The 18,682-nt window shown below is 41.7% G+C and overlaps 1 protein-coding gene across 3 annotated transcripts in view; it reads left to right on the top strand.

The window, feature by feature from the left end:
- LOC147157605 (growth factor receptor-bound protein 10-like) overlaps positions 1-18,378 on the top strand; it is a 41,293-nt gene extending 22,915 nt beyond the window's left edge. For all 3 annotated transcript variants that reach the window (XM_086062535.1, XM_086062536.1, XM_086062537.1), the window contains 12 exons: positions 9-165; positions 2,146-2,261; positions 5,420-5,494; positions 5,853-5,990; positions 7,127-7,237; positions 9,027-9,125; positions 9,239-9,316; positions 10,118-10,234; positions 10,331-10,397; positions 10,480-10,567; positions 11,406-11,499; positions 12,964-18,378. In XM_086062535.1, the coding sequence (XP_085918661.1) occupies positions 9-165; positions 2,146-2,261; positions 5,420-5,494; positions 5,853-5,990; positions 7,127-7,237; positions 9,027-9,125; positions 9,239-9,316; positions 10,118-10,234; positions 10,331-10,397; positions 10,480-10,567; positions 11,406-11,499; positions 12,964-13,110 (1,287 nt within the window). In that variant the 3' untranslated portion in view covers positions 13,111-18,378. The remainder of the gene's footprint in view (positions 1-8; positions 166-2,145; positions 2,262-5,419; positions 5,495-5,852; positions 5,991-7,126; positions 7,238-9,026; positions 9,126-9,238; positions 9,317-10,117; positions 10,235-10,330; positions 10,398-10,479; positions 10,568-11,405; positions 11,500-12,963) is intronic.
- The last annotated feature ends 304 nt before the right edge of the window (positions 18,379-18,682 follow it).

Below are 18,682 nucleotides of genomic sequence, written 5' to 3'. Positions count from 1 at the left end.
GTTTTCAGATAGTGAAGGTGTGGAGCGAGGATGGCGCTGGCAAAGTGGTGGAGATCCCGGCGGACATGACGGCCAGAGACGTGTGCCAGCTCCTGGTCTACAAGAGCCACTGTGTGGACGACAACGCCTGGACGCTGGTGGAACACCACCCCATCCTTGGCCTTGGTAAGCACAGTCTTTTGCCATTTATTTCCATACATTGTCTTTTGTGAAGGAATTCAACTTTAATACATAATCTCAATATCAGAATATCACCCAAAACACAAACTTACTAAAATAATTTATTATTATGTTATAACAATGACATCTGCTTAACAGGTTTTTGCGTATTAAGAAAAGAGCTATAAAAATTTAATATCTTACAACAAATTATGATCTGGCACGAAGTTATGAGCCTGCCTGAAATCAGCAAAGCAGCCTACAGCATTTTCTTTGCGACCCGGTTTTGGTCTCGACCCGAAGTTCATATGTAATTACAATGTTTATTATACATTTCATATTTTAGTCATGCATTTTACATGCATACGTGACATTTACCCACACACACACACAACAAATAATGCACTGCAGTAGTGTGCTGATTTCCACCAATTGTATTTATACATTTGTAAGCCCACCTAACTTTAACATGCTTGATGAAATGAAACACCATTTATAGGGTGTAATACAAAAACACATACGTTATGGTGGCTTGTGTGTGTGTGTGTGTGTGTGTGTGTCAGCGTGGGTGGGGATATTCTCGTGTGTGCTCTCAGTGTGTGTGTTCACTTGAGCATGGCACAAGTGTTTGTATGCCTTCTATACGTCTCGAGGAGGTGGTCGCGCTAGCAGGATTAAGCGTTTTTCTGCAAGCCCAAACACACGCTTCTTCCTCCCTCCAATAATAACAGAAAAAGGGAGATAACAAAAACAACATTGACTTTCACAGCATATGCTTTTGAAGCTTAACTTAGCTCCTTTTTTCCGGGTCCGTCTTTGTCCACCGTGAGGCTTTCCCACTCCCAGACTTGTATTTTTAGAGTCAAAGGCTCGCTTTGTGCATTGCTGCTTCATCTGCGTTGCTGGAAAAAAAAAAAAAAAAAAAAGGCGCACTGGAGAGATGGAATGTGAGGTGAGCCGACGGAGGGAGGGAAGAAGGGAAGGAAAAAAGCAAGCGAAAAGAGGGGAGCGACGGAGAGAAAAAAGAGGAAACGGAGGGGTGCATGCGGAGAGGCCTGGACTAAAGCGTCATACCAGAGTTGCGAGGAACCAATCGTGGATCTCTCTCGGACGAGCCCCTAGCACGGCTGGCCAATCGCTCTGCACTTAAACCTCCATAGGAAATTCCCCCGCTTGCTCAGACACACACACACACACACACACACACACAACGGAGGTCAAACATTTCCACCCATGCGTTGCTGCCACGTCCATTTTTAGCATGCAGCCGTTTGTGTGTGTGTTTGATAATAAGACGTGTGCAGGACTGTGGGGAGAAGAATTGTGGCTGAAGGCTGCTTGTGTGTGCGTCTGTAGAATATCCTGTCACTATCCATTTTTTAGATCATATACCCTCCACATTAACACACACACACACACACACACACACACACATATGTGCACTACAGTGATCACGTTAGGCCTGCGTGAGCTCTTAATGTTCGCTCGTCTGCGGGCTCGGTGCACTTTGCTTCTGGCTACTCTGCTCTCGGCAATCAGCCCAAATAGATGACATCATCTTCCTGCAATGCCCACACCGCCAAACCCTCCCCCACTACCCCCCTCGCCATCTCTTGCCACTTCTTTCCCTCCCCTCCACCTTCGCTTTCCTCCCCCAACCCCGCCTCACAGTGCCTCTTTTCTTCTTGCTGCTGTTACTCGGTTAAACTCTTCTGCTCTTATTATATCATTGGTTAAGGACAATAATGTGGGAAGCAAAGATCTTATTAGCATTGGGCAAAACAGAGCTCTGTAGTTTTTTAATGAAAATGATTTTGTTTTTGTTTTTTTTGAATGAACAAGGGCAGATCCACCTCTCAAGTTCATAAATAATGCCAGACTAGTGTGAACGCATTTTTGTATCGTAGTCTGCCTCAAAAGATAACACTGTGACTCACACTGGCCGTCTGTCTGTCTGTCTGTCTGTCCGTGTATTCCCGGTGGCAGAGAGATGCCTGGAGGACCATGAACTGGTGGTTCAGGTTCAAGCTTCCATGAGCAGCGACAGCAAATTCCTCTTCAGAAAGAACTATGCCAAATATGAATTCTTCAGGAACCCCCTGGTGAGTCTCTCGCATCCCTGTGTTGACCTTTCTGTGACTGCTTCGCTTTAGCACGCAGCGCTGCACACACACACACACACACACACTTCCCCGTTGCTAATCTTTTTGGTGCAACATATGTTTAGAACATTTTAGGTTTATCGGCCCTCCTTCCTGGCAACTACAGTATACATATATTAAATTAAAACGATGAAGTCTATAGAAGCTATTTAAATGGTAGTTGATGTCCATTAGTTCACGGTAGTAATTTTCATTCTCATAATAACGTAAATATTTTCCTAATGGGGTGATTTTCCGCTAGTGTCAAGTCTTCTGCAGGTTAACAATGTGGTCCATTTAGACCATAGGTGTCAAATTCATGACCCCGGAGACAGATCCGGCCCTCCACATCATTTCATGTGGCCCACTAAAGCAAATAGAAAGTGTTTTTTTCCCCCCCTTCTTGTTTTCTACTTGTCATTTTAGCAGAAAATCTTTTTTTTCCTCACTCTTAACATACTTTACAAATATTTTTCTCACCAAATCCCTTAACATCCAGTACATTGAACTAAAGTTGCATACTTTAATAATTGCTGGTAATTTTTTCAATGACTAAATGCTTTGAAACTTAGTTTGTCAAAAAGTATATACAGTAATTTCTGAACTACAAGGCGCACCTGACTATAAGCCGCGCTAGCTAAATTTGGGGAATACTCGAGTTTGTTACACATATAAGCCGCACCCGACTGTAAGCTGCATGTGTTTTAATGTTACCGCAATGGGTTCCCGCTACTTTCTTTTCCATAATGAGAGCGCAAATTGTCTTTCCGACTGTATTTGGGCTCACTTGGTTTGTTTTGATCTGACGCTCTTGCGCTTCCTTTATAGTGCGCTCCATTGTGATCTGATAGATAAGCCGCGCCTTTGTATTAGCCGCAGGGTCGAATGTAAGTGAAAAAAGTAGCCCCGAAATTGCTGTAATAACAAATCAAACGAAGGCACAAGTTTGTACCTCGTTAGTCTAATCTAATAGTTGTTGTCACATTTGGGGGAAAAAATCATAAAAAGTCGACAGATTCAGTCCAGTTGCCTCAATTTAAACTTGGCGGATTACCTCGACATGACTGTCTGACAATTTACACAAGACAAAGAAAAATAAATAAGCGCATTGGTATTTTTATTGCTATTATTAAGAATGACAATGAAAAGGCAGTTACTTTTTGTAGCAATAGCTAATGACATGACAAGATAACTACAAAGTGCATTTATCGCATATGGTTTTCCTAGTCAGTGTTAGCCTAAAACAAAAATATGTTTTCATTACATGTTGCACTGTCATGAATACAAGCTGGCATTTAATTTAATCCTTCTGTAGCTTTCGTTCCAACTGCTCTCCGGATGTGTCAATCAAATTGCACGGTATACTGTACTTATTTTGCATATTTCTTCTTTGTGTACGTGTTCGGAGTAAAACAGATGGCAAAGCAGTGTGTGCTTTAAGCCTTGTAAACCTTGTGAGGTTCTTGTTAAACAAGCATTGAAATTGAATACTAAACATTGCCACGGCCTGCTCTTATTTTAGGATTATTTTTTAGGTTCCTGCTTGTACGTTTATGGTCACCAAGTCCTTTTCAAATAGGATTACATTTATTGGAAGATCTAAGAAGATACGACAAATGGAGGCACCAAGCTCGCCTCTACATTTGGTGGATGACATCATGGGTGCACCTGCTGCTTCTTTTCTAACAATAGGCAAAACTCAGGCTGCTATTAGCCCAACACTTTATTTAAATGTGACCGTAAGGCTCAAGCTCTTTACGCTGGACCCTCACTGCTATCTATCTGTGCTAGCAGCCACAGATTAAACATTTAATCAATACCGTGCAGTTTAACCCAGGTTAAGCATGCATTGCATTTATTGAAACACTGATTAGAATTTGGGTGGAATTTTTGGGGCGGTAAAATTCCATGGGAAGTTAAGATGGGGAATTTTTGAAATATTCCAAATCAGAAGGATGAATGGAAAGGTATATTCATAAATAATCATATTGTTTTGCCATTAGCAGAGGTCCTTGCAAATTAATTTGAAAGCAACATTTCAACATATTTATTTGTAAGTAGAACTTTATCAAGTTTAAAAATATTTTACTGTACAGTAAATGATTCCATTGACACCCCCACCCCGGCTGAACCAATTCAAAGATTAACAAAAATGCACTTGTCTCCATCCAAAAATATAGTTCCAATAAAGTCCCATTCAAAATGTTAAATGAAAAGAGCCCTTTGTCTCTTCAAAAAAAAGTCCCATTTAATCTGCAAATTTAAAAAAAGCGTCTTCCCTCAGGCTTCTCTGCATTTTTGTTTAACGCTTTTAGGCAATGGCCGCTTCATATTCATTTGTGCTTGCATGAATGATATTTCTCCTAATCTATTTAAGTTCCCTCTTAAGAGCCAGACATTTTGTGAATTCCTAGTTTATTCCCATCAATTCCTGTTCCCAAATTCACAGACTCTTCAAACCTATATACAATGAAATCATGTGTATCTTAATCTTTTGCATTAATGTGCAAAAAAATGTTTTCAAACAAAGTGCTTTTGCCTATTTTCAATAGACCAAATCTCAAACTTACTCAGCGCTCGCATCAATTCGGGCCATCCTGCCGTGGCCTCTCTCGCTGATGTGCTGATGTGGACTCAGCATGGGGCCGCGGCACTACGTGACACGCCGGCTTTACGGCGACATTATTGCCGTGGTGATTTAGGTGTGTGTCAGAGCCAGCAGGTGACCTCAGCTCTGTGGTAATGAGCGCACTAAAACACCAGAGCGCTGGCCGCAGCCCGTCAATCACACTAAGAGTGGCGCTGCTGCTGGCTAAAGGGGATTACATCAGCGGGTGAGATCATACTGCATCTACTCTGAGGCTCGAGTGGCTTCTCTCTCTTGCTCTCGCTCAATTTCTTTATCTGCCTCTCTCACCCTGACCACTTGTCTCGGAGTCCTTGTGCTCGTCACATACACACACAACAATGGGGAGATGTATTCTACATAGGGAAGCGTAATCCCTAACAGCTTGTGCATACTCTTAAGTGGTTTCCAGTGCCTCTCTCTCACTTGCGCCGCCACTCATTCTCGCTGTCTCTCTCTCTCTCTCTCTCTCCCTCTGTGTTTTTCCATGCAGAACTTTTTTCCAGAGCAGATGGTGGCTTGGTGTCAGGATTCTGATGGCACAATCCCTCAATCACAGCTCTTACAGGTAAGGAGAGATGACTCAGTGCAGACATACACACAAAAGTGCTGCACGTGCAAGTGAATCGTTATCCAACCCCCTGCTTTAATCGGAAAAACCCAAAATCCTGTCCTTGAGCGGCGTGAAGCCAGTAAGAAATGTCTCCTCTCCTCCTGAAGGCTGTGACAAGGACATCTGTTGTCTAAAAATATGCATGAACATTCATGCAGAGTCATTGCAATCTGCTAATTACATTTGCCTGCTGGTGCTACAGCAACACATTTAGGAATATAGAAAATGCCACCTTTCATTATTTCCTTACACAAAGGTATTACTGTTGCTGCATTCTGTTCCCACTCAAGCTTATTCTGTGTTTTGCTCGCAGAACTTCCTGAACTCAAGCAGCTGTCCAGAGATTCAGGGCTATCTGCACGTGAAGGAACCCGGACGCAAGTCTTGGAAGAAGCTCTACATGTTCCTGCGACGCTCTGGCCTCTACTTCTCCACTAAAGGAACATCCAAGGTAATTTATATCGCAGCGTAGGCACTCGTCAATAATCAAATAAAACCCAGCGCGAGAGCTGTCTGGCAGTCAGTGCTCAGTTTTGATTGACATTATAATCGAGGATAATTGTATCCCATCGGAATGCATAGTCTTCCACCACTCCCAGGTTTAATTTGAAACATGATTCACATTTACTGGCATGGCGAAAGAGTGGTTAGCACGGCCGCCTCACAGCAGGAAGATCCCTGGTTAGAAAGGTCAGTTTCCAGTAAGTTCCCTTGACCAAGGTGCTGACACAGGATCTGGATACCGTCCCCAGGCTTGTGACGCGTTTGCTCCTCAGGGATGGGTTAAATGCAGAGTACACATTTTGCTGTCAATATTTGACATGGCAACATTATCATCAGCATTGCGGGGGGGAAAGAGGGGAAGAAAAAAAAAAGGTAGACAATATTCCATGGGATGGGATGCATCAATGACCGTGGTGGTATAGAACTCTGATGTATACATGACAAAGATGATTTTTCTTCTTCAAAGATGCAATGTTTTGAGTACTTTAGTTGTCTACATGATTTGACCAAACTATTCATTTTTTAGATTACCGGCATTATTAAACACTGTTTTTGAATGTGGTTACCGATGTTGCCAGTCTGAATATCTCGGTCCAGTTGTTCCCAGATGCGTGCAGCATTGATGCAAACGTTACCTCCCCTTGGCTCGTGTTCCTAAATGATCAGGCAGTCAATTGCTAATAGAGCCGAGAGTTTTTTGGCGGAAAGTAATTGATGAGCATGTCGGTTCTGTACTGAGGTGAAAGACCTTGCAATTTCTTTGTGCCAGTGAGAATGCTTGCGGCTGCATTTTGAATGCACTTCAGGTTTAAACGCTTGATTTACTTGTATATTATGTTGGAGTATTACTTGAGAAAGTGGAGCACGTAAAGACTGAAAAACAACGGACCAAGAATTGACCTTTTGGGGACCCCACAGGTGGCAAAATTCCCAATAGATTTCGAACTACGGATTTTATAGTCAGGCAATACGAGAATGGATAATGTGTTTTGTGTGTACTGTGCGGGCCATTCCCAACTTTGAAGACAATGGAAAATAATATAGGATATTATAACAAGGCATCATTTTCCCTTGACTGAACAGGAGCCGCGACACCTGCAGCTGTTGTCTGATCTGGACGACAGCAACATCTTCACCATTATCACCGGCAGAAAACTACACAATGCTCCGACAGACTACCAGTTCTCCATCAAGGTAACACACGCGTAACAGAAAACACTGCCACACTGCATGTTTCGATCTGCTGCTAGTGCTAACTTGTGCGAGCTAATTCATTGATGGACAAAACTTGATTCCGCCCCCCTTATATGAGTGGCTAGCACTTGTGAAATGTTGTAAAACCCCTTCATAACAGATGCACCTGTGTCACCTTTGCAAGTAATGTGAATTAATGTGTGTTAGGGCGTATGGGTCAGAGGACACAGGGGTTAAAACCACCCAGCAGGGGTTCAAACACACACTCAGCACTGTGTGTCCCACTCCAGGAGTTATCTGTGGTGGGTCACCTGCTGATCTGGGATAAGCCCAATGGGATAAGCCAGGATGGTACAGAGAATCTGCCCAACCAACCCCCCCTCCGCACCCCCTCAGCTCGTTTACACACACACACATGCACGCACGCACGCACGCACATGCACACGCATGCTAGGCGACCGTCACGTCAGATGCTGTCAGCGGGGGTGACAGCGCAGAATTGGGTTAGGGATTTTACTTGACGGGTGGTGGTTGTATTGTTGCTATGGATACATGAATTAATTCATCGCGAGGAGCTGGCAGGTCCACATCGCTGTTGGGGAAGAAAGTGGACAAAAGCCTGCACGGCGACGCTCGTCTGCTATAAGAGTGCAACGCCGCATTGTGCACGTACAACAAATGCTCGAGGGTGTAACCAAATCTCCTTCACTCCCCCTGTGAACTCTCTGAGGTGACAACTGGCGCCTGAGAAATTTTGCAGGCCTTTATTGCAATCAACTTTTTAAGAGTTGAAGAATGCAAAGCTCAGGCTGTTGCGTAGAATGAGTAGCATGTAAAACGCACATTTTATGGAAGCTAAATAAAGAATGACGAACAGCCCCAGATGGTTCTGCTAAATTGAAATTTAAAAGGCACTTGTAAAGTAAAGCCGAGGTTGGTGGGCTATAAAATTGATGTACTTGATAACATTAGAACTTTATTCAATCTACCTGTTGAAAACCACAGCAAAAAGTATTGAGCCTCTGTACAGTATGTCATTTTAATAATTAATGAATCCCTGGTGATTGTAATTAATTATTAAACTTTTATTGATTTATTTATTTGATTAAGGTAAAAAAAAAAAAGTTTGATAAACGTAATGATCACAAAACACATGTATTATGTATCGTATCTCATTTTAGTTTCAAAGTCCTCTGAGAGCCACATTAAATGTTCAAAAAAAATACATATTTTTTGTTCCCTACCCTACCACGATACCCGTTTTGTGTATTGTCTGTTATGTATTTAAATCTATCTTTTTCGTCATTATCCCCTTTCTATTTCTGGCTCGGAGAAATTATTATTTGGTTCCCTATAGAGAGATGCCATAAATGCCTTTTGTCAGTCTATGGAAATGACTGCGTTGTATGCCATTTGAATGCCACTGGTTAAGTCATTCAGTCCATTGCCGACAAAGCTGTGTGGTGCAGAACTGGAGGGATTTTGCATACTTATTTATTTGTAATGCAAACAGAGATGCTGAAAGCTAAAATACTGATACTTATGTTTTTCATATATTTATTTTGTTAATTAGAAGTGTTGTGCAAAAACTATTAAAAATGCCAACTTTTTTTTGTTCCGTTTTTGTCAGCATTTATTTTATTTTTTTTGCATCCGAGTGAATAACGCATGAATCTTAATGTCATAATTAACAGATTAGTGGGAGGTGGGTATCTCTCCATCCCAATTAGGCTCACTGCACCGCATTGTTAAAATCATACAGTATGTTACTGACGTTCTTTTCTTACAGCCCAGTAAAGCGAGAGGCGACTGTAAGGAGCTGAAGATGTTGTGTGCTGAAGACGAGCAGAGCAGAACCTGCTGGATGACCGCCTTCAGACTTCTAAAGGTACCCGATTGGCTGTTGTTGCATTAAACCCAGTGTACCTTTTTATAATTATTTTTTTTTCTATTTTCATTCACCTGCCCGCATTAATCCTTTCCGCCCTCTTGTCTTCACAGCATGGCCTTGTCCTGTATAAGAGCTACAGCGTCCCGCAGCAGAGGAAGACAAACCTCTCGCATTTCTCCACGCCTGTGGTGAGGATCTGCTCAGTGACATCGCCTCCATACTGGCCTGCTAACGCTAACGCTAATGCTAATTCTCCACTCAGCCAGCACACGGAGCCATTAATTGGCTGATGAATTGCAGAGCCGTTTTCACGTGCCTCGCTCTAGCTGGAGATAAAACAAAACAAATGGCTGGAATATTAATTTGGGTTATTAATTTGTTTGCAAATGTTTTGTCAACAATAAGAGGCTAGCCAGATAGTGAGCCCATCTTTTTGGCTGTACTGCTCTAATGCTAATAACCAGTTTTATGATGGTACTGACGTACAGCGTTTGTAGGTTTTGAACGGAGCACAATGAACCAGTAGATCAACGAGGCATGCTTACTGGTTTTCATTTTGATATTGAATTTTATATATTTCATTATTAACCTCTTTGTAAACTCTTTACAAATGCACCCTTCTGTGAAGCGGTTGAAAGTCTGAATTCCATTAGATTTTTGAGTTGCACACAGAGCTTACATTTTTTTTTTTTTTTGTGCGTGACAGGAAGTTTGTGTCTTTTCAAATTGAAAGTACTCGTCGTCGATTAAAATGATTCCAGCAGCAATACCAGTAAGCCACGGGGGTCGTGTGTGATTTGGGAGAGGACTGAAGTGGGTCTCTGTGCAGACAGGATTTGTCATGCCCCAGTGAGTGTGTCTGGCTTGTTAGACCTCTGACCTTACTCCCGCCCCCCCTCCCCCTCTCGCTTCACACCGTCACCCTCCGCCGACCCTTACCGCCACTCCCACCCTACCCTTTTCCTCAACCCTGCCTCGTCCCCTAACAGCGAAGCGTGTCAGAGAACTCCCTGGTGGCGATGGACTTCTCGGGACGCACTGGCCGTGTCATCGACAACCCCGTGGAGGCCCAAAGTGCCGCCCTGGAGGAGGGACAGACATGGAGGGTAAGGCAAAGGAAGGGGAATAATAATAATAAAAAAAAAATCTCCTGTTTGTTATGTTGGATGCCAATTAATTCTCATTCTGTTCATTTCATGAAGAAACGGAGTCAGCGTATGAATGTCCTGGGCAGCCCGTCGCCCCTGCACCCGTCCTCTCTGAGCACAGGTGCACGCCATTACCACACTGTACAAATGTGCAGCAGAGCTTTATTACGGTGGGCTGATCTGTGTCCGTGTGTGTTTACCAGTCATCCACAGGACGCAGGTTTGGTTTCACGGTCGCATCATGAGAGAAGACGCCCACAAAATGATCATACAACAAGGCCAAGTAGACGGGTAAGATTGCGTAGTTGTGGAAATGCAATTGCGTTGCTCACTTATCCAACATTAGGTTCACTGGCTAATCTAATGACAAACCTGCATCACAAATGTTTTATTTAGTTATCATTTGATTTGGTTATCTTGATCCTAACATGGGCCCAAAAATGATATGCCTATCTTCAATGTCTCCCATCCTGCCTTCTGGAGGTTCTTGCTGATGTCACTAACATCTCTTTCACTGTCTTTCCTTGCAACTTTTTTTTTCAATTGTCAACTGCTGTTTTCCTTGGTCTACCTTTTGACGTCTGTTATTTAGTACGCCGGTGGTTTCTTTTCTTCTCCAGGGCATCCGAAATTGTTCTATTGGCTGTGGCCAATGCATGTTTAAGGGATCCGATTAATCTTCCATTGTCTATCAGCTTCACCATTCCCCCCCCCCCAAAACAAGCAAATTTATAATCAGCTCTCTGGCTTTCAAAACGGAATGTATTTGTTGCAATAATCAATGTAATAGTAAAAGGACTGACCTGGGCAACAAAACGAACATGTCCATCACATTTCCCAATACTCTTGCTCATATGAAAAATTGGGTGTGCTCAAACAAATGGTGCTATCTTCTAAGGTCTGTACCAGATCCAGATGCAAGCACTCAAAAGTAAAATAAATAAATTAGCCTTACTTTTCCAATACTTTTGAAGGGGAGTGTGTGTATATTATAATCCGTGTCGATTTTACAGCGTGTCAAGAATGCTTCAGGGTTAATTATCCACAGATAATTGTTCACACGGTCAACAGATGTAGCTGCTTGTAATTTATCCTCCTGAACGTTTCCTCTTCTCTCTTGTGTTGTTAGGTTGTTCCTGTTGCGGGACAGTCAAAGTAACCCCAAGGCCTTCGTGCTCACCATGTGCCACCACCAGAAGATCAAGCACTTCCAAATTTTACCGGTCAGTGAAATCAGATTAAGTGCTATGTGCTTTAAGAAGGATGTTGGAAATTTAAATACATTTGATGTGTATTTTTTATTTTTTTTACTGTAGAGGTAGCTGATTACGTTCAGAAGTAAATCAAGTCATGGATGCTCGCTATCAAAAACTTAATTTGTGTTTTAACTGGCAAGTGGGTTTCCTTTTCTTGTAAATGCTCCTAAATGGACATAGTAGTGTTGCGTAATGTGGAAAAAGTACTAGCCAGCCAAAAAGCCAGACCGCCTTTAGCTTTGATTACAGCAAGCATTTCCTTTTGGCATCATCTGGCTAATCTTATGCAATCACACAACATTCATTTCCATCCAGAGCTGCATTCATTTTTGTATGAAAGATAAGAGAGTTGGACCACAAATCTTCTCTGACATATCCCAAAGATTCCTATGGGATTAAGGTCTGGACTGGACTGGACTCTCTCCTCATACTCGGCCCATTACTTTGGAACATGGTCCATCTGGACTCATTAGATCACATGATGCTTTTTTCCATTGCTCCAGAGCACAATGTTATGCTCCCAAGCAAATTGAAGTCTTATTTTGCACGGATTTAAGTGGGTTTCTTGAGGCTTAGTGCTTTTGTAACTTGTTCACAGCACACTACATCTGCACTGTATCTTAATATATTGGTTCCCTGAAACATTTTCATGCTTGGAGAATTTGCATGGTTCTCTTGGCTTTATAGTGAACTGTGTGGCATCCATTTTGACCTGTTACCAAATATGGTTCCTTACACAACCGACCCAGCACTATTGGACAGTTGTTAACGCAATCACACAGGTTTTTTTTTTTTTTTAGCTAATCTCCTGAGTTGTTTTCTTTGCTTGATGTTGGCCAATAATAATTCTTGGGTTGTTTTTTTTTTAGGGGGGAGAGGTGCAATTAATATTAAAGATCAGTTTCCAAAAGAGCTTCTTAACCATCCGCACACACATTTTCCCATGTAAAACAAGTGTGTGCAACCCAAAGGGGTCATTTACAGCACACGGAAGCATTTGATGCGGCCAACATTACAATTCTATAAACTAACGTCACATGCAGTGATGAATGGTTCCTCATAAACCTTTTTCATTGTGAAACCTCAAAATGATCATCAAACTTGGATGCTATGCTTCGCCCACATTAGTTTCATTAGTCCGCTAGCTTAATGCTAACGCACTGTATTAGGCGAAATGCCATTAAACAGGCAAAGTTTAATTAGCAAAACTTTGACAGTAATTGTAAACCGTAAAACAGCAACACATATAAACAAAGCATACGACACTACTCATTAGCGTGTATTCTTTCTGCTCTGTGGCAATTACTGGAGCCACCAAGACAAAGTTGGGCACCTTCTCTGCCTCTTGTTCTTGCTCTTAATTACTGAGAGTCACCTGTGATGTCATTGTCATGTGTCGCTAACGGTCCTCTTCCATTCTGGGGCGTAAAGTGTGAAGAAGACGGTCAGGTGTTCTTCAGCCTGGACGACGGCGCAACCAAGTTCACCGACCTGATCCACCTGGTGGAGTTCTACCAGCTCAACAGAGGAGTGCTGCCCTGCAAGCTCAAACACCCGTGCACCGCCGTGGCCTTGTGACACTCCTTCTCCACAGCCCTTGCGATTTTTTTCTTTTGCACACCTCCTAAACCCCCGCCACCTCCCAAGATCCCACCTATCCTCCCCACACCCCCGGTGAGTTGAGTCTGGGTGAAGAAGTGAGCCGAGCTTTTCTCCGCCGTATTGCTTTTTGGAGGTTTGAAAGGGCACAGAACGTTGCGGATGGTGGACTCCGGCGCTGTTGCCACGGAGACCAGAACATTTGTAAATGGTGCACAGAAGCTCGTGAATGATGGCTCTCTTTCCTCTTAAAGCCCCAACCCCGCCCTATTTCCCCCAGGCCTGATAAGCTGTGGTGCAGGAAGCGCCACCCTACTTCTTCTTCATTGATCATCAGGGATGGAGGGGAATCCCTCCGGGTCTCGAGCAAACTTTGGATCCAGGAGGTTTTCTCAACCTGTGCAGTCCAGTCTGGATAAGCTGACACCATGACACCGCCCAGTCCACCAAACAACACCCCCACACCCCGAGCCCACCCTAACCCCCACCCCATGCGTGTGGCTCTACTGCTGTGTCCAGGATCAAGTCAAGCGTGAGGAGAAGGATCTAAACAAGCAGAGGCTTATCAGAAAGAACAAAGGAATGTTTATCAGGAAGGCCGTGACGAGCCTCTCTTTTAGACTTGATTACTTGATGTCATTTTAATGCTGTTTTATTACTGTTGATTCAATGCAGAACTAGTTTGCACTCGCGCGCGGGGGTAGGGGGTGGCAACGGCCAATCATCATCATCATCATCCTCTTCCATTTGGGAGAAACATGCATGTCGATCTCCATCCACGCTGATGGGATAAAAAAAAAAAAGGGGGGCAAGGAGAGTCACGGCGATGATGCAGTGCCTTTCCGCATGGTTTGGGAACATCTCGGAGCTGTGTGTAGCTCATAGCACGGCGGCCACACTACTGTAGTAATGACAAGAAAGAGAGAGAGAAAGAAAGTGCAACTAGGAAGGAGGAGGAGGAACGTCTGAATTCTGCCGAGACCATTTGAAATGAAAAGGGGTATTTGTTGGCTTTGTGAATGTCATTTTGCTTTTATTCCCCGAGTCTGTTCTCAGCTCGCAGCTTGCACATTTTCAATGATCCTGAGGTGATAGTCAAGGGTCGGAGGCATCCTGACCACTGCCCCTATCCTCCCGCCCCGCTCAGAAGAGACAAATCAAAGAAAAGCACTCCCACAATTATTGTTTTTGTTGTTTTTTAAGCGTGGAAACGAACAAAAAGACTTGAAGTGTGAAACTCAGCTGACTGCGCATCAAACACACGATCAAATGAGCTTCACTTGCCTTAAGTGAAAACAATGAGCCTTGTACATACAACTGAAACGTATATATGAAGATGCACACACAGCGATGATTAACAAACATTTTTGGGGGAAAATGGATGCCACTGTCGCGACTATATGCTAACTATATGGAGCAACAACCAGCTACAAGCCTGGCTTACAAAGTCCACCCAAAACCCTTTGACAGCCAATATTCTTAATTTAATTTACTTTATACACAAATGACTATTAGTCCCCCCCCCCCCCCCCTTTGGACTTGTTGCCATGGGTGCGTTTTATTGTGCTAAGCTAAATGTTGCTAGCTGTTACTAATGTGGCAAAAAAACAAACATGTTTTTCACAAATTTGTCAAGAGTCAAACAGTCATGACGTAAATTGTAAAACAAACTAAAAAAAAACGCATCGAAACACAAGCCTTACACATGTTAGTTTAATTACAGAATGGAGCAACAACCAGCTAGCTAGCCTGGCTATCAAAATCCACCCCAAAAGCTCCCCAAACACGTCATGTTTGTGGTTGCATTTCAGTGCATTAAGCTAAATGTTGCTAGTTGGTAGCTAACTTATGGTTGAAAACAAGCTTATTCTTTCAAATGTGGAACAAATTTGTCAAAAGTCAAACTGTGTCATGACCTAATTTCCATAAAACAATTAGCAATATCTGGTGGTTTAACTATAGAGCTATAACCAGGAAGTAGCCTGGCTGACAAAATTCACACTAAAAACCCTTCCAAATAGTCTTAGTTAACCCACACACACTAGATCATATAATAAATACATTTAATTATTATTATTTTTTTTTTGTTTCAGTACACCTAGCTAAAGGGTTCTAGATTTTGGTTTAACTATTGAGCATAAACAAGCTACCTAAAGCTAACAAAATCCATCCATAAAAGCCCTTCAAACTGGCCATATTTTTCATTTAATTCACAGATTATTTTTTTATTATGTGTTTTCTGACTCTTTGTTTCTGACTATAATTTGGTGCACTAAAGCCTATGTCCCAAGATGTTGGCTTACGTGTGGCTAAAGCAAGTGGATTGTTTTTATAAAGTGTGTAACAAATTTGTCAAAAGTCAAACTCCGTGATGGCCCTAAAAAAGCCTAACTTAGAAAGGAAAATAATAATAACACAAAATATACTTTAAGGCTGTTGATTTAACTAACCCGCTAGCATGAGTAACTAAATCCACACAAAAGCATCAGATCGCATTCGGCATTTAATCCTTACAGAAATGATTCCGTTTTTAAATTGTTTTGTGCTGAACTATGCGTTTCTGGCTGCATTTCAGCGAGCAACAAGACTTTCTGAGTGTTTCCTGGCACTAATGAGCTGTACTTTGTAGTCTTTTTCAATTCCAAATAAGTCTGTTGATGGGCTAGCCGTTTGGATTCTGTGGACCAACATTTGATTTATTTTCTGGGAAATGAAACAGAAAGAAGGTTCTACTTATTTGATGTCTTGGAAAATTAACTTCACTGCCTCCTTAGTAAAAAGACATGCAATGATATTATTATGAATATGATTTTTTTTTTTTTTAAGAATCCAAACTTTGGAGTTTTCTTAGTTTTGTTCTCGCGTCTCCTGTAGAAGTTTGTCACAAAAGTAATTTCTCGCGCGCTTCACTAACGCCCCCCCCCCCCCCCCCCCCGGAAAATCCATCTTGTATCAGAGCAGGGTTAGCACAAGGCACAGCGTCATGTCACTTTGCCCCACGTGACCAACCAGGGCAGGACTTTCTCCAGGTATTGGATCATGCTTGAACCCCCTCGCCCCCACCTCACACCGCCCCCCCCCCACCCTCTTGCTCCCACCTGTGTCCAGCCTGTAAGCTATGAGCCTTTGGCGAATAAGCGTGTGTGCGTGTGCGTGTATATGAGTGTGTGTGTGTGAGTATGGCTCGACTGTTATTGTTAACTGCTGGTCATCCAACTTGCCTTGTAGAGACGGAACGGAAGGTCAGGAAAGTGAAGTGATGCCTTAGTTTCACATGTTGTTAGAGGAGGGAGGGGGGGGGGGGGGTTGAACCACATCACGAGACACCAGTAGGCACTATTCCCCACGCCCCCCACCACCTCTTTTTATTTTCATTTGCAATCACTGTGTCCAACATGAAACAGCCATCTAGTGCATCCTTGGTTTCCGAATGAATGAGTATGTGAAGACTATGGGGGAGATCGAACACTGTACCTTAGGTCACAGATCACTATGTATGGCCGTTATGCTTTGCCCATAACGCCGTGTAAAATGAAGAATGCTATTTTGTCCTTAATTAATTTGTTGATGATGTGTACATTGACATTATTGTGTTTATGCTTATCAGTTTTTGTCACAAAATGACATATATACACTATATACAGTATTAAATTAAACATGCTCAAATTTTTATTTTAAGACATTAAACTGGATTTTTTTTTTTTCTCTTTTTGGCCATGTGTCCAACTTTACTCGTATTAGGGTCACACTGAGGAAAGAAAAATTGGTGAAATCATGGGAGGAAATTGTAAAACTACAGAAGTTTTGATGTTACAAGACAATAATGTGTAATGTTGCTACAGATAACCAACTATATTACAAGAACAAAAAAAAAGTTGCACACCCTATTTTTGTTGTAAGATTGTGGAAAAAGTTGACATGTTCAAGATTTGTTTTAATTTTATAGGAAATAAAAAGTTACCAATTATTTATGAAACAATCTTATAGCTTTACAAAAAGAGAAAAAAAATCAAAAAAAATTTAGAAAAATTTGCAATTTTTTTAAGAAATACATGTCTCAAATTTATCGGGAAGAAGTTGAATTTTATGAAGAAAAAAAATTGCAAATCTTCAAGTAAATGGTTGCAAACTTTCAAGTAAAATGGTCGCAAATCGTCGAGGAAAAGTCCCAACTTTTGTAAGATAGTTTATTTTTTAAATAAATAAGGTGTGGGTTGGTGAAAAAAAGTCTGGACATTTCCATGTTTAAAAAAAGAAGCTGACATTTTCAAGAAAAAAAGCATACCAATGAGGAATAAAGTTGCATTTTCCAAGAAAAAATATTGCAAATTAGGGGAGATAAAAGGTCACGAATGAAAAGATTTTCAACACCTTTTTTCAAAAAAACTTTATTGGTGGGGATGGAGAAGCTAAATTAAACCAAAAAGTCCTATTTATTGTTTTAGTGAGTGCATTTTTTTAATTTCTGGTCATATTGTGACCGTATTCCCATTAACATGATGACAAATTCTCGTAATATTACAACTTTATTCACATGGCTCATTACCATTTTTTTGTTTTGTTTTACTATACTGACTTTTATAATTGTATGACTTTATTTTAATTGTATTGTTCAAATGTTGTTCTACTTTGGGTGGCCCTGATACTTGTACTTGATACTTAATGTGATGTTCAGTGTCTCTGACAGTAACTTGCATTGGATGTCACCTGTCCATTTCATTTTTTAAGCAAATAAATGTTTGGTCATTCACGTTAACCACACGCACACATACACTCACACAAGTTTTTGTTTTTGTTTGTTTGTTTTCTCTACATATTCTTTAGGGATGTTAGTAGCAGCTTCCAGTCATGAAAGGCAGTCGATCAGTGCAATTTTTCAGCGTAGCTCAAAGTAGTCGGCGTAGTTGTGCCTCCGGTTTCTTCATACAGTTCATCCACTTAGTTGTGATCAAACCAAACAAGTCCAATTGTCAACAGTGTTTTCATAAGCTCAGTCGTCATAAGCTCAAGTCAAACAACAATCGCGTCAGGGAAAGAAAAATGAGAAGAAAAAAAAAGATTAAGTCCACACACGATTTGTGTTTCATTCATGTTCTTTTTGTGCTTGTGCTTCATATTCTGTAAGCATCTACACAGCTCCTGGATCTACATTGTATCCTGTTCAGGTATTTTTTGTACAAATAAGGGACTGATATATTCTCTGTTTATTGGAAATTAGAATAAAATACAACGTTGCTATAAACCAAATGGCGTGGCTTGCTGATCAATCATTTCTCATCCGGCTGTTCAGCTTTACACTAAGATGCACAATAAATATACATTGTGGTGGAATAAAAGCTAGCAGCTATTACACACACACAAACACCAGCAAAAAATATAATTGAATTATTTTGCATTTATTATTACTTTTATTTATTTCATTAACAGAGCGGCGTTTAGTTAGCGGTTGTGGAATTTAGGCTGGGGATCAGAACACTAAATCGTCTTCAGGCGCCACGCTGTCGCCATCTGCTGGTCACTATGAGAAAAGGCTATGCTCGATTTCCACACT

This window comes from Leptonotus elevatus, chromosome 19 (assembly GCF_054856555.1).
Source record: "Leptonotus elevatus isolate MCC_2025b chromosome 19, RoL_Lele_1.0, whole genome shotgun sequence".
In the NCBI taxonomy this organism is placed as follows: Eukaryota; Metazoa; Chordata; class Actinopteri; order Syngnathiformes; family Syngnathidae; genus Leptonotus; species Leptonotus elevatus.
This window is presented reverse-complemented; position numbering and strand designations above follow the sequence as displayed.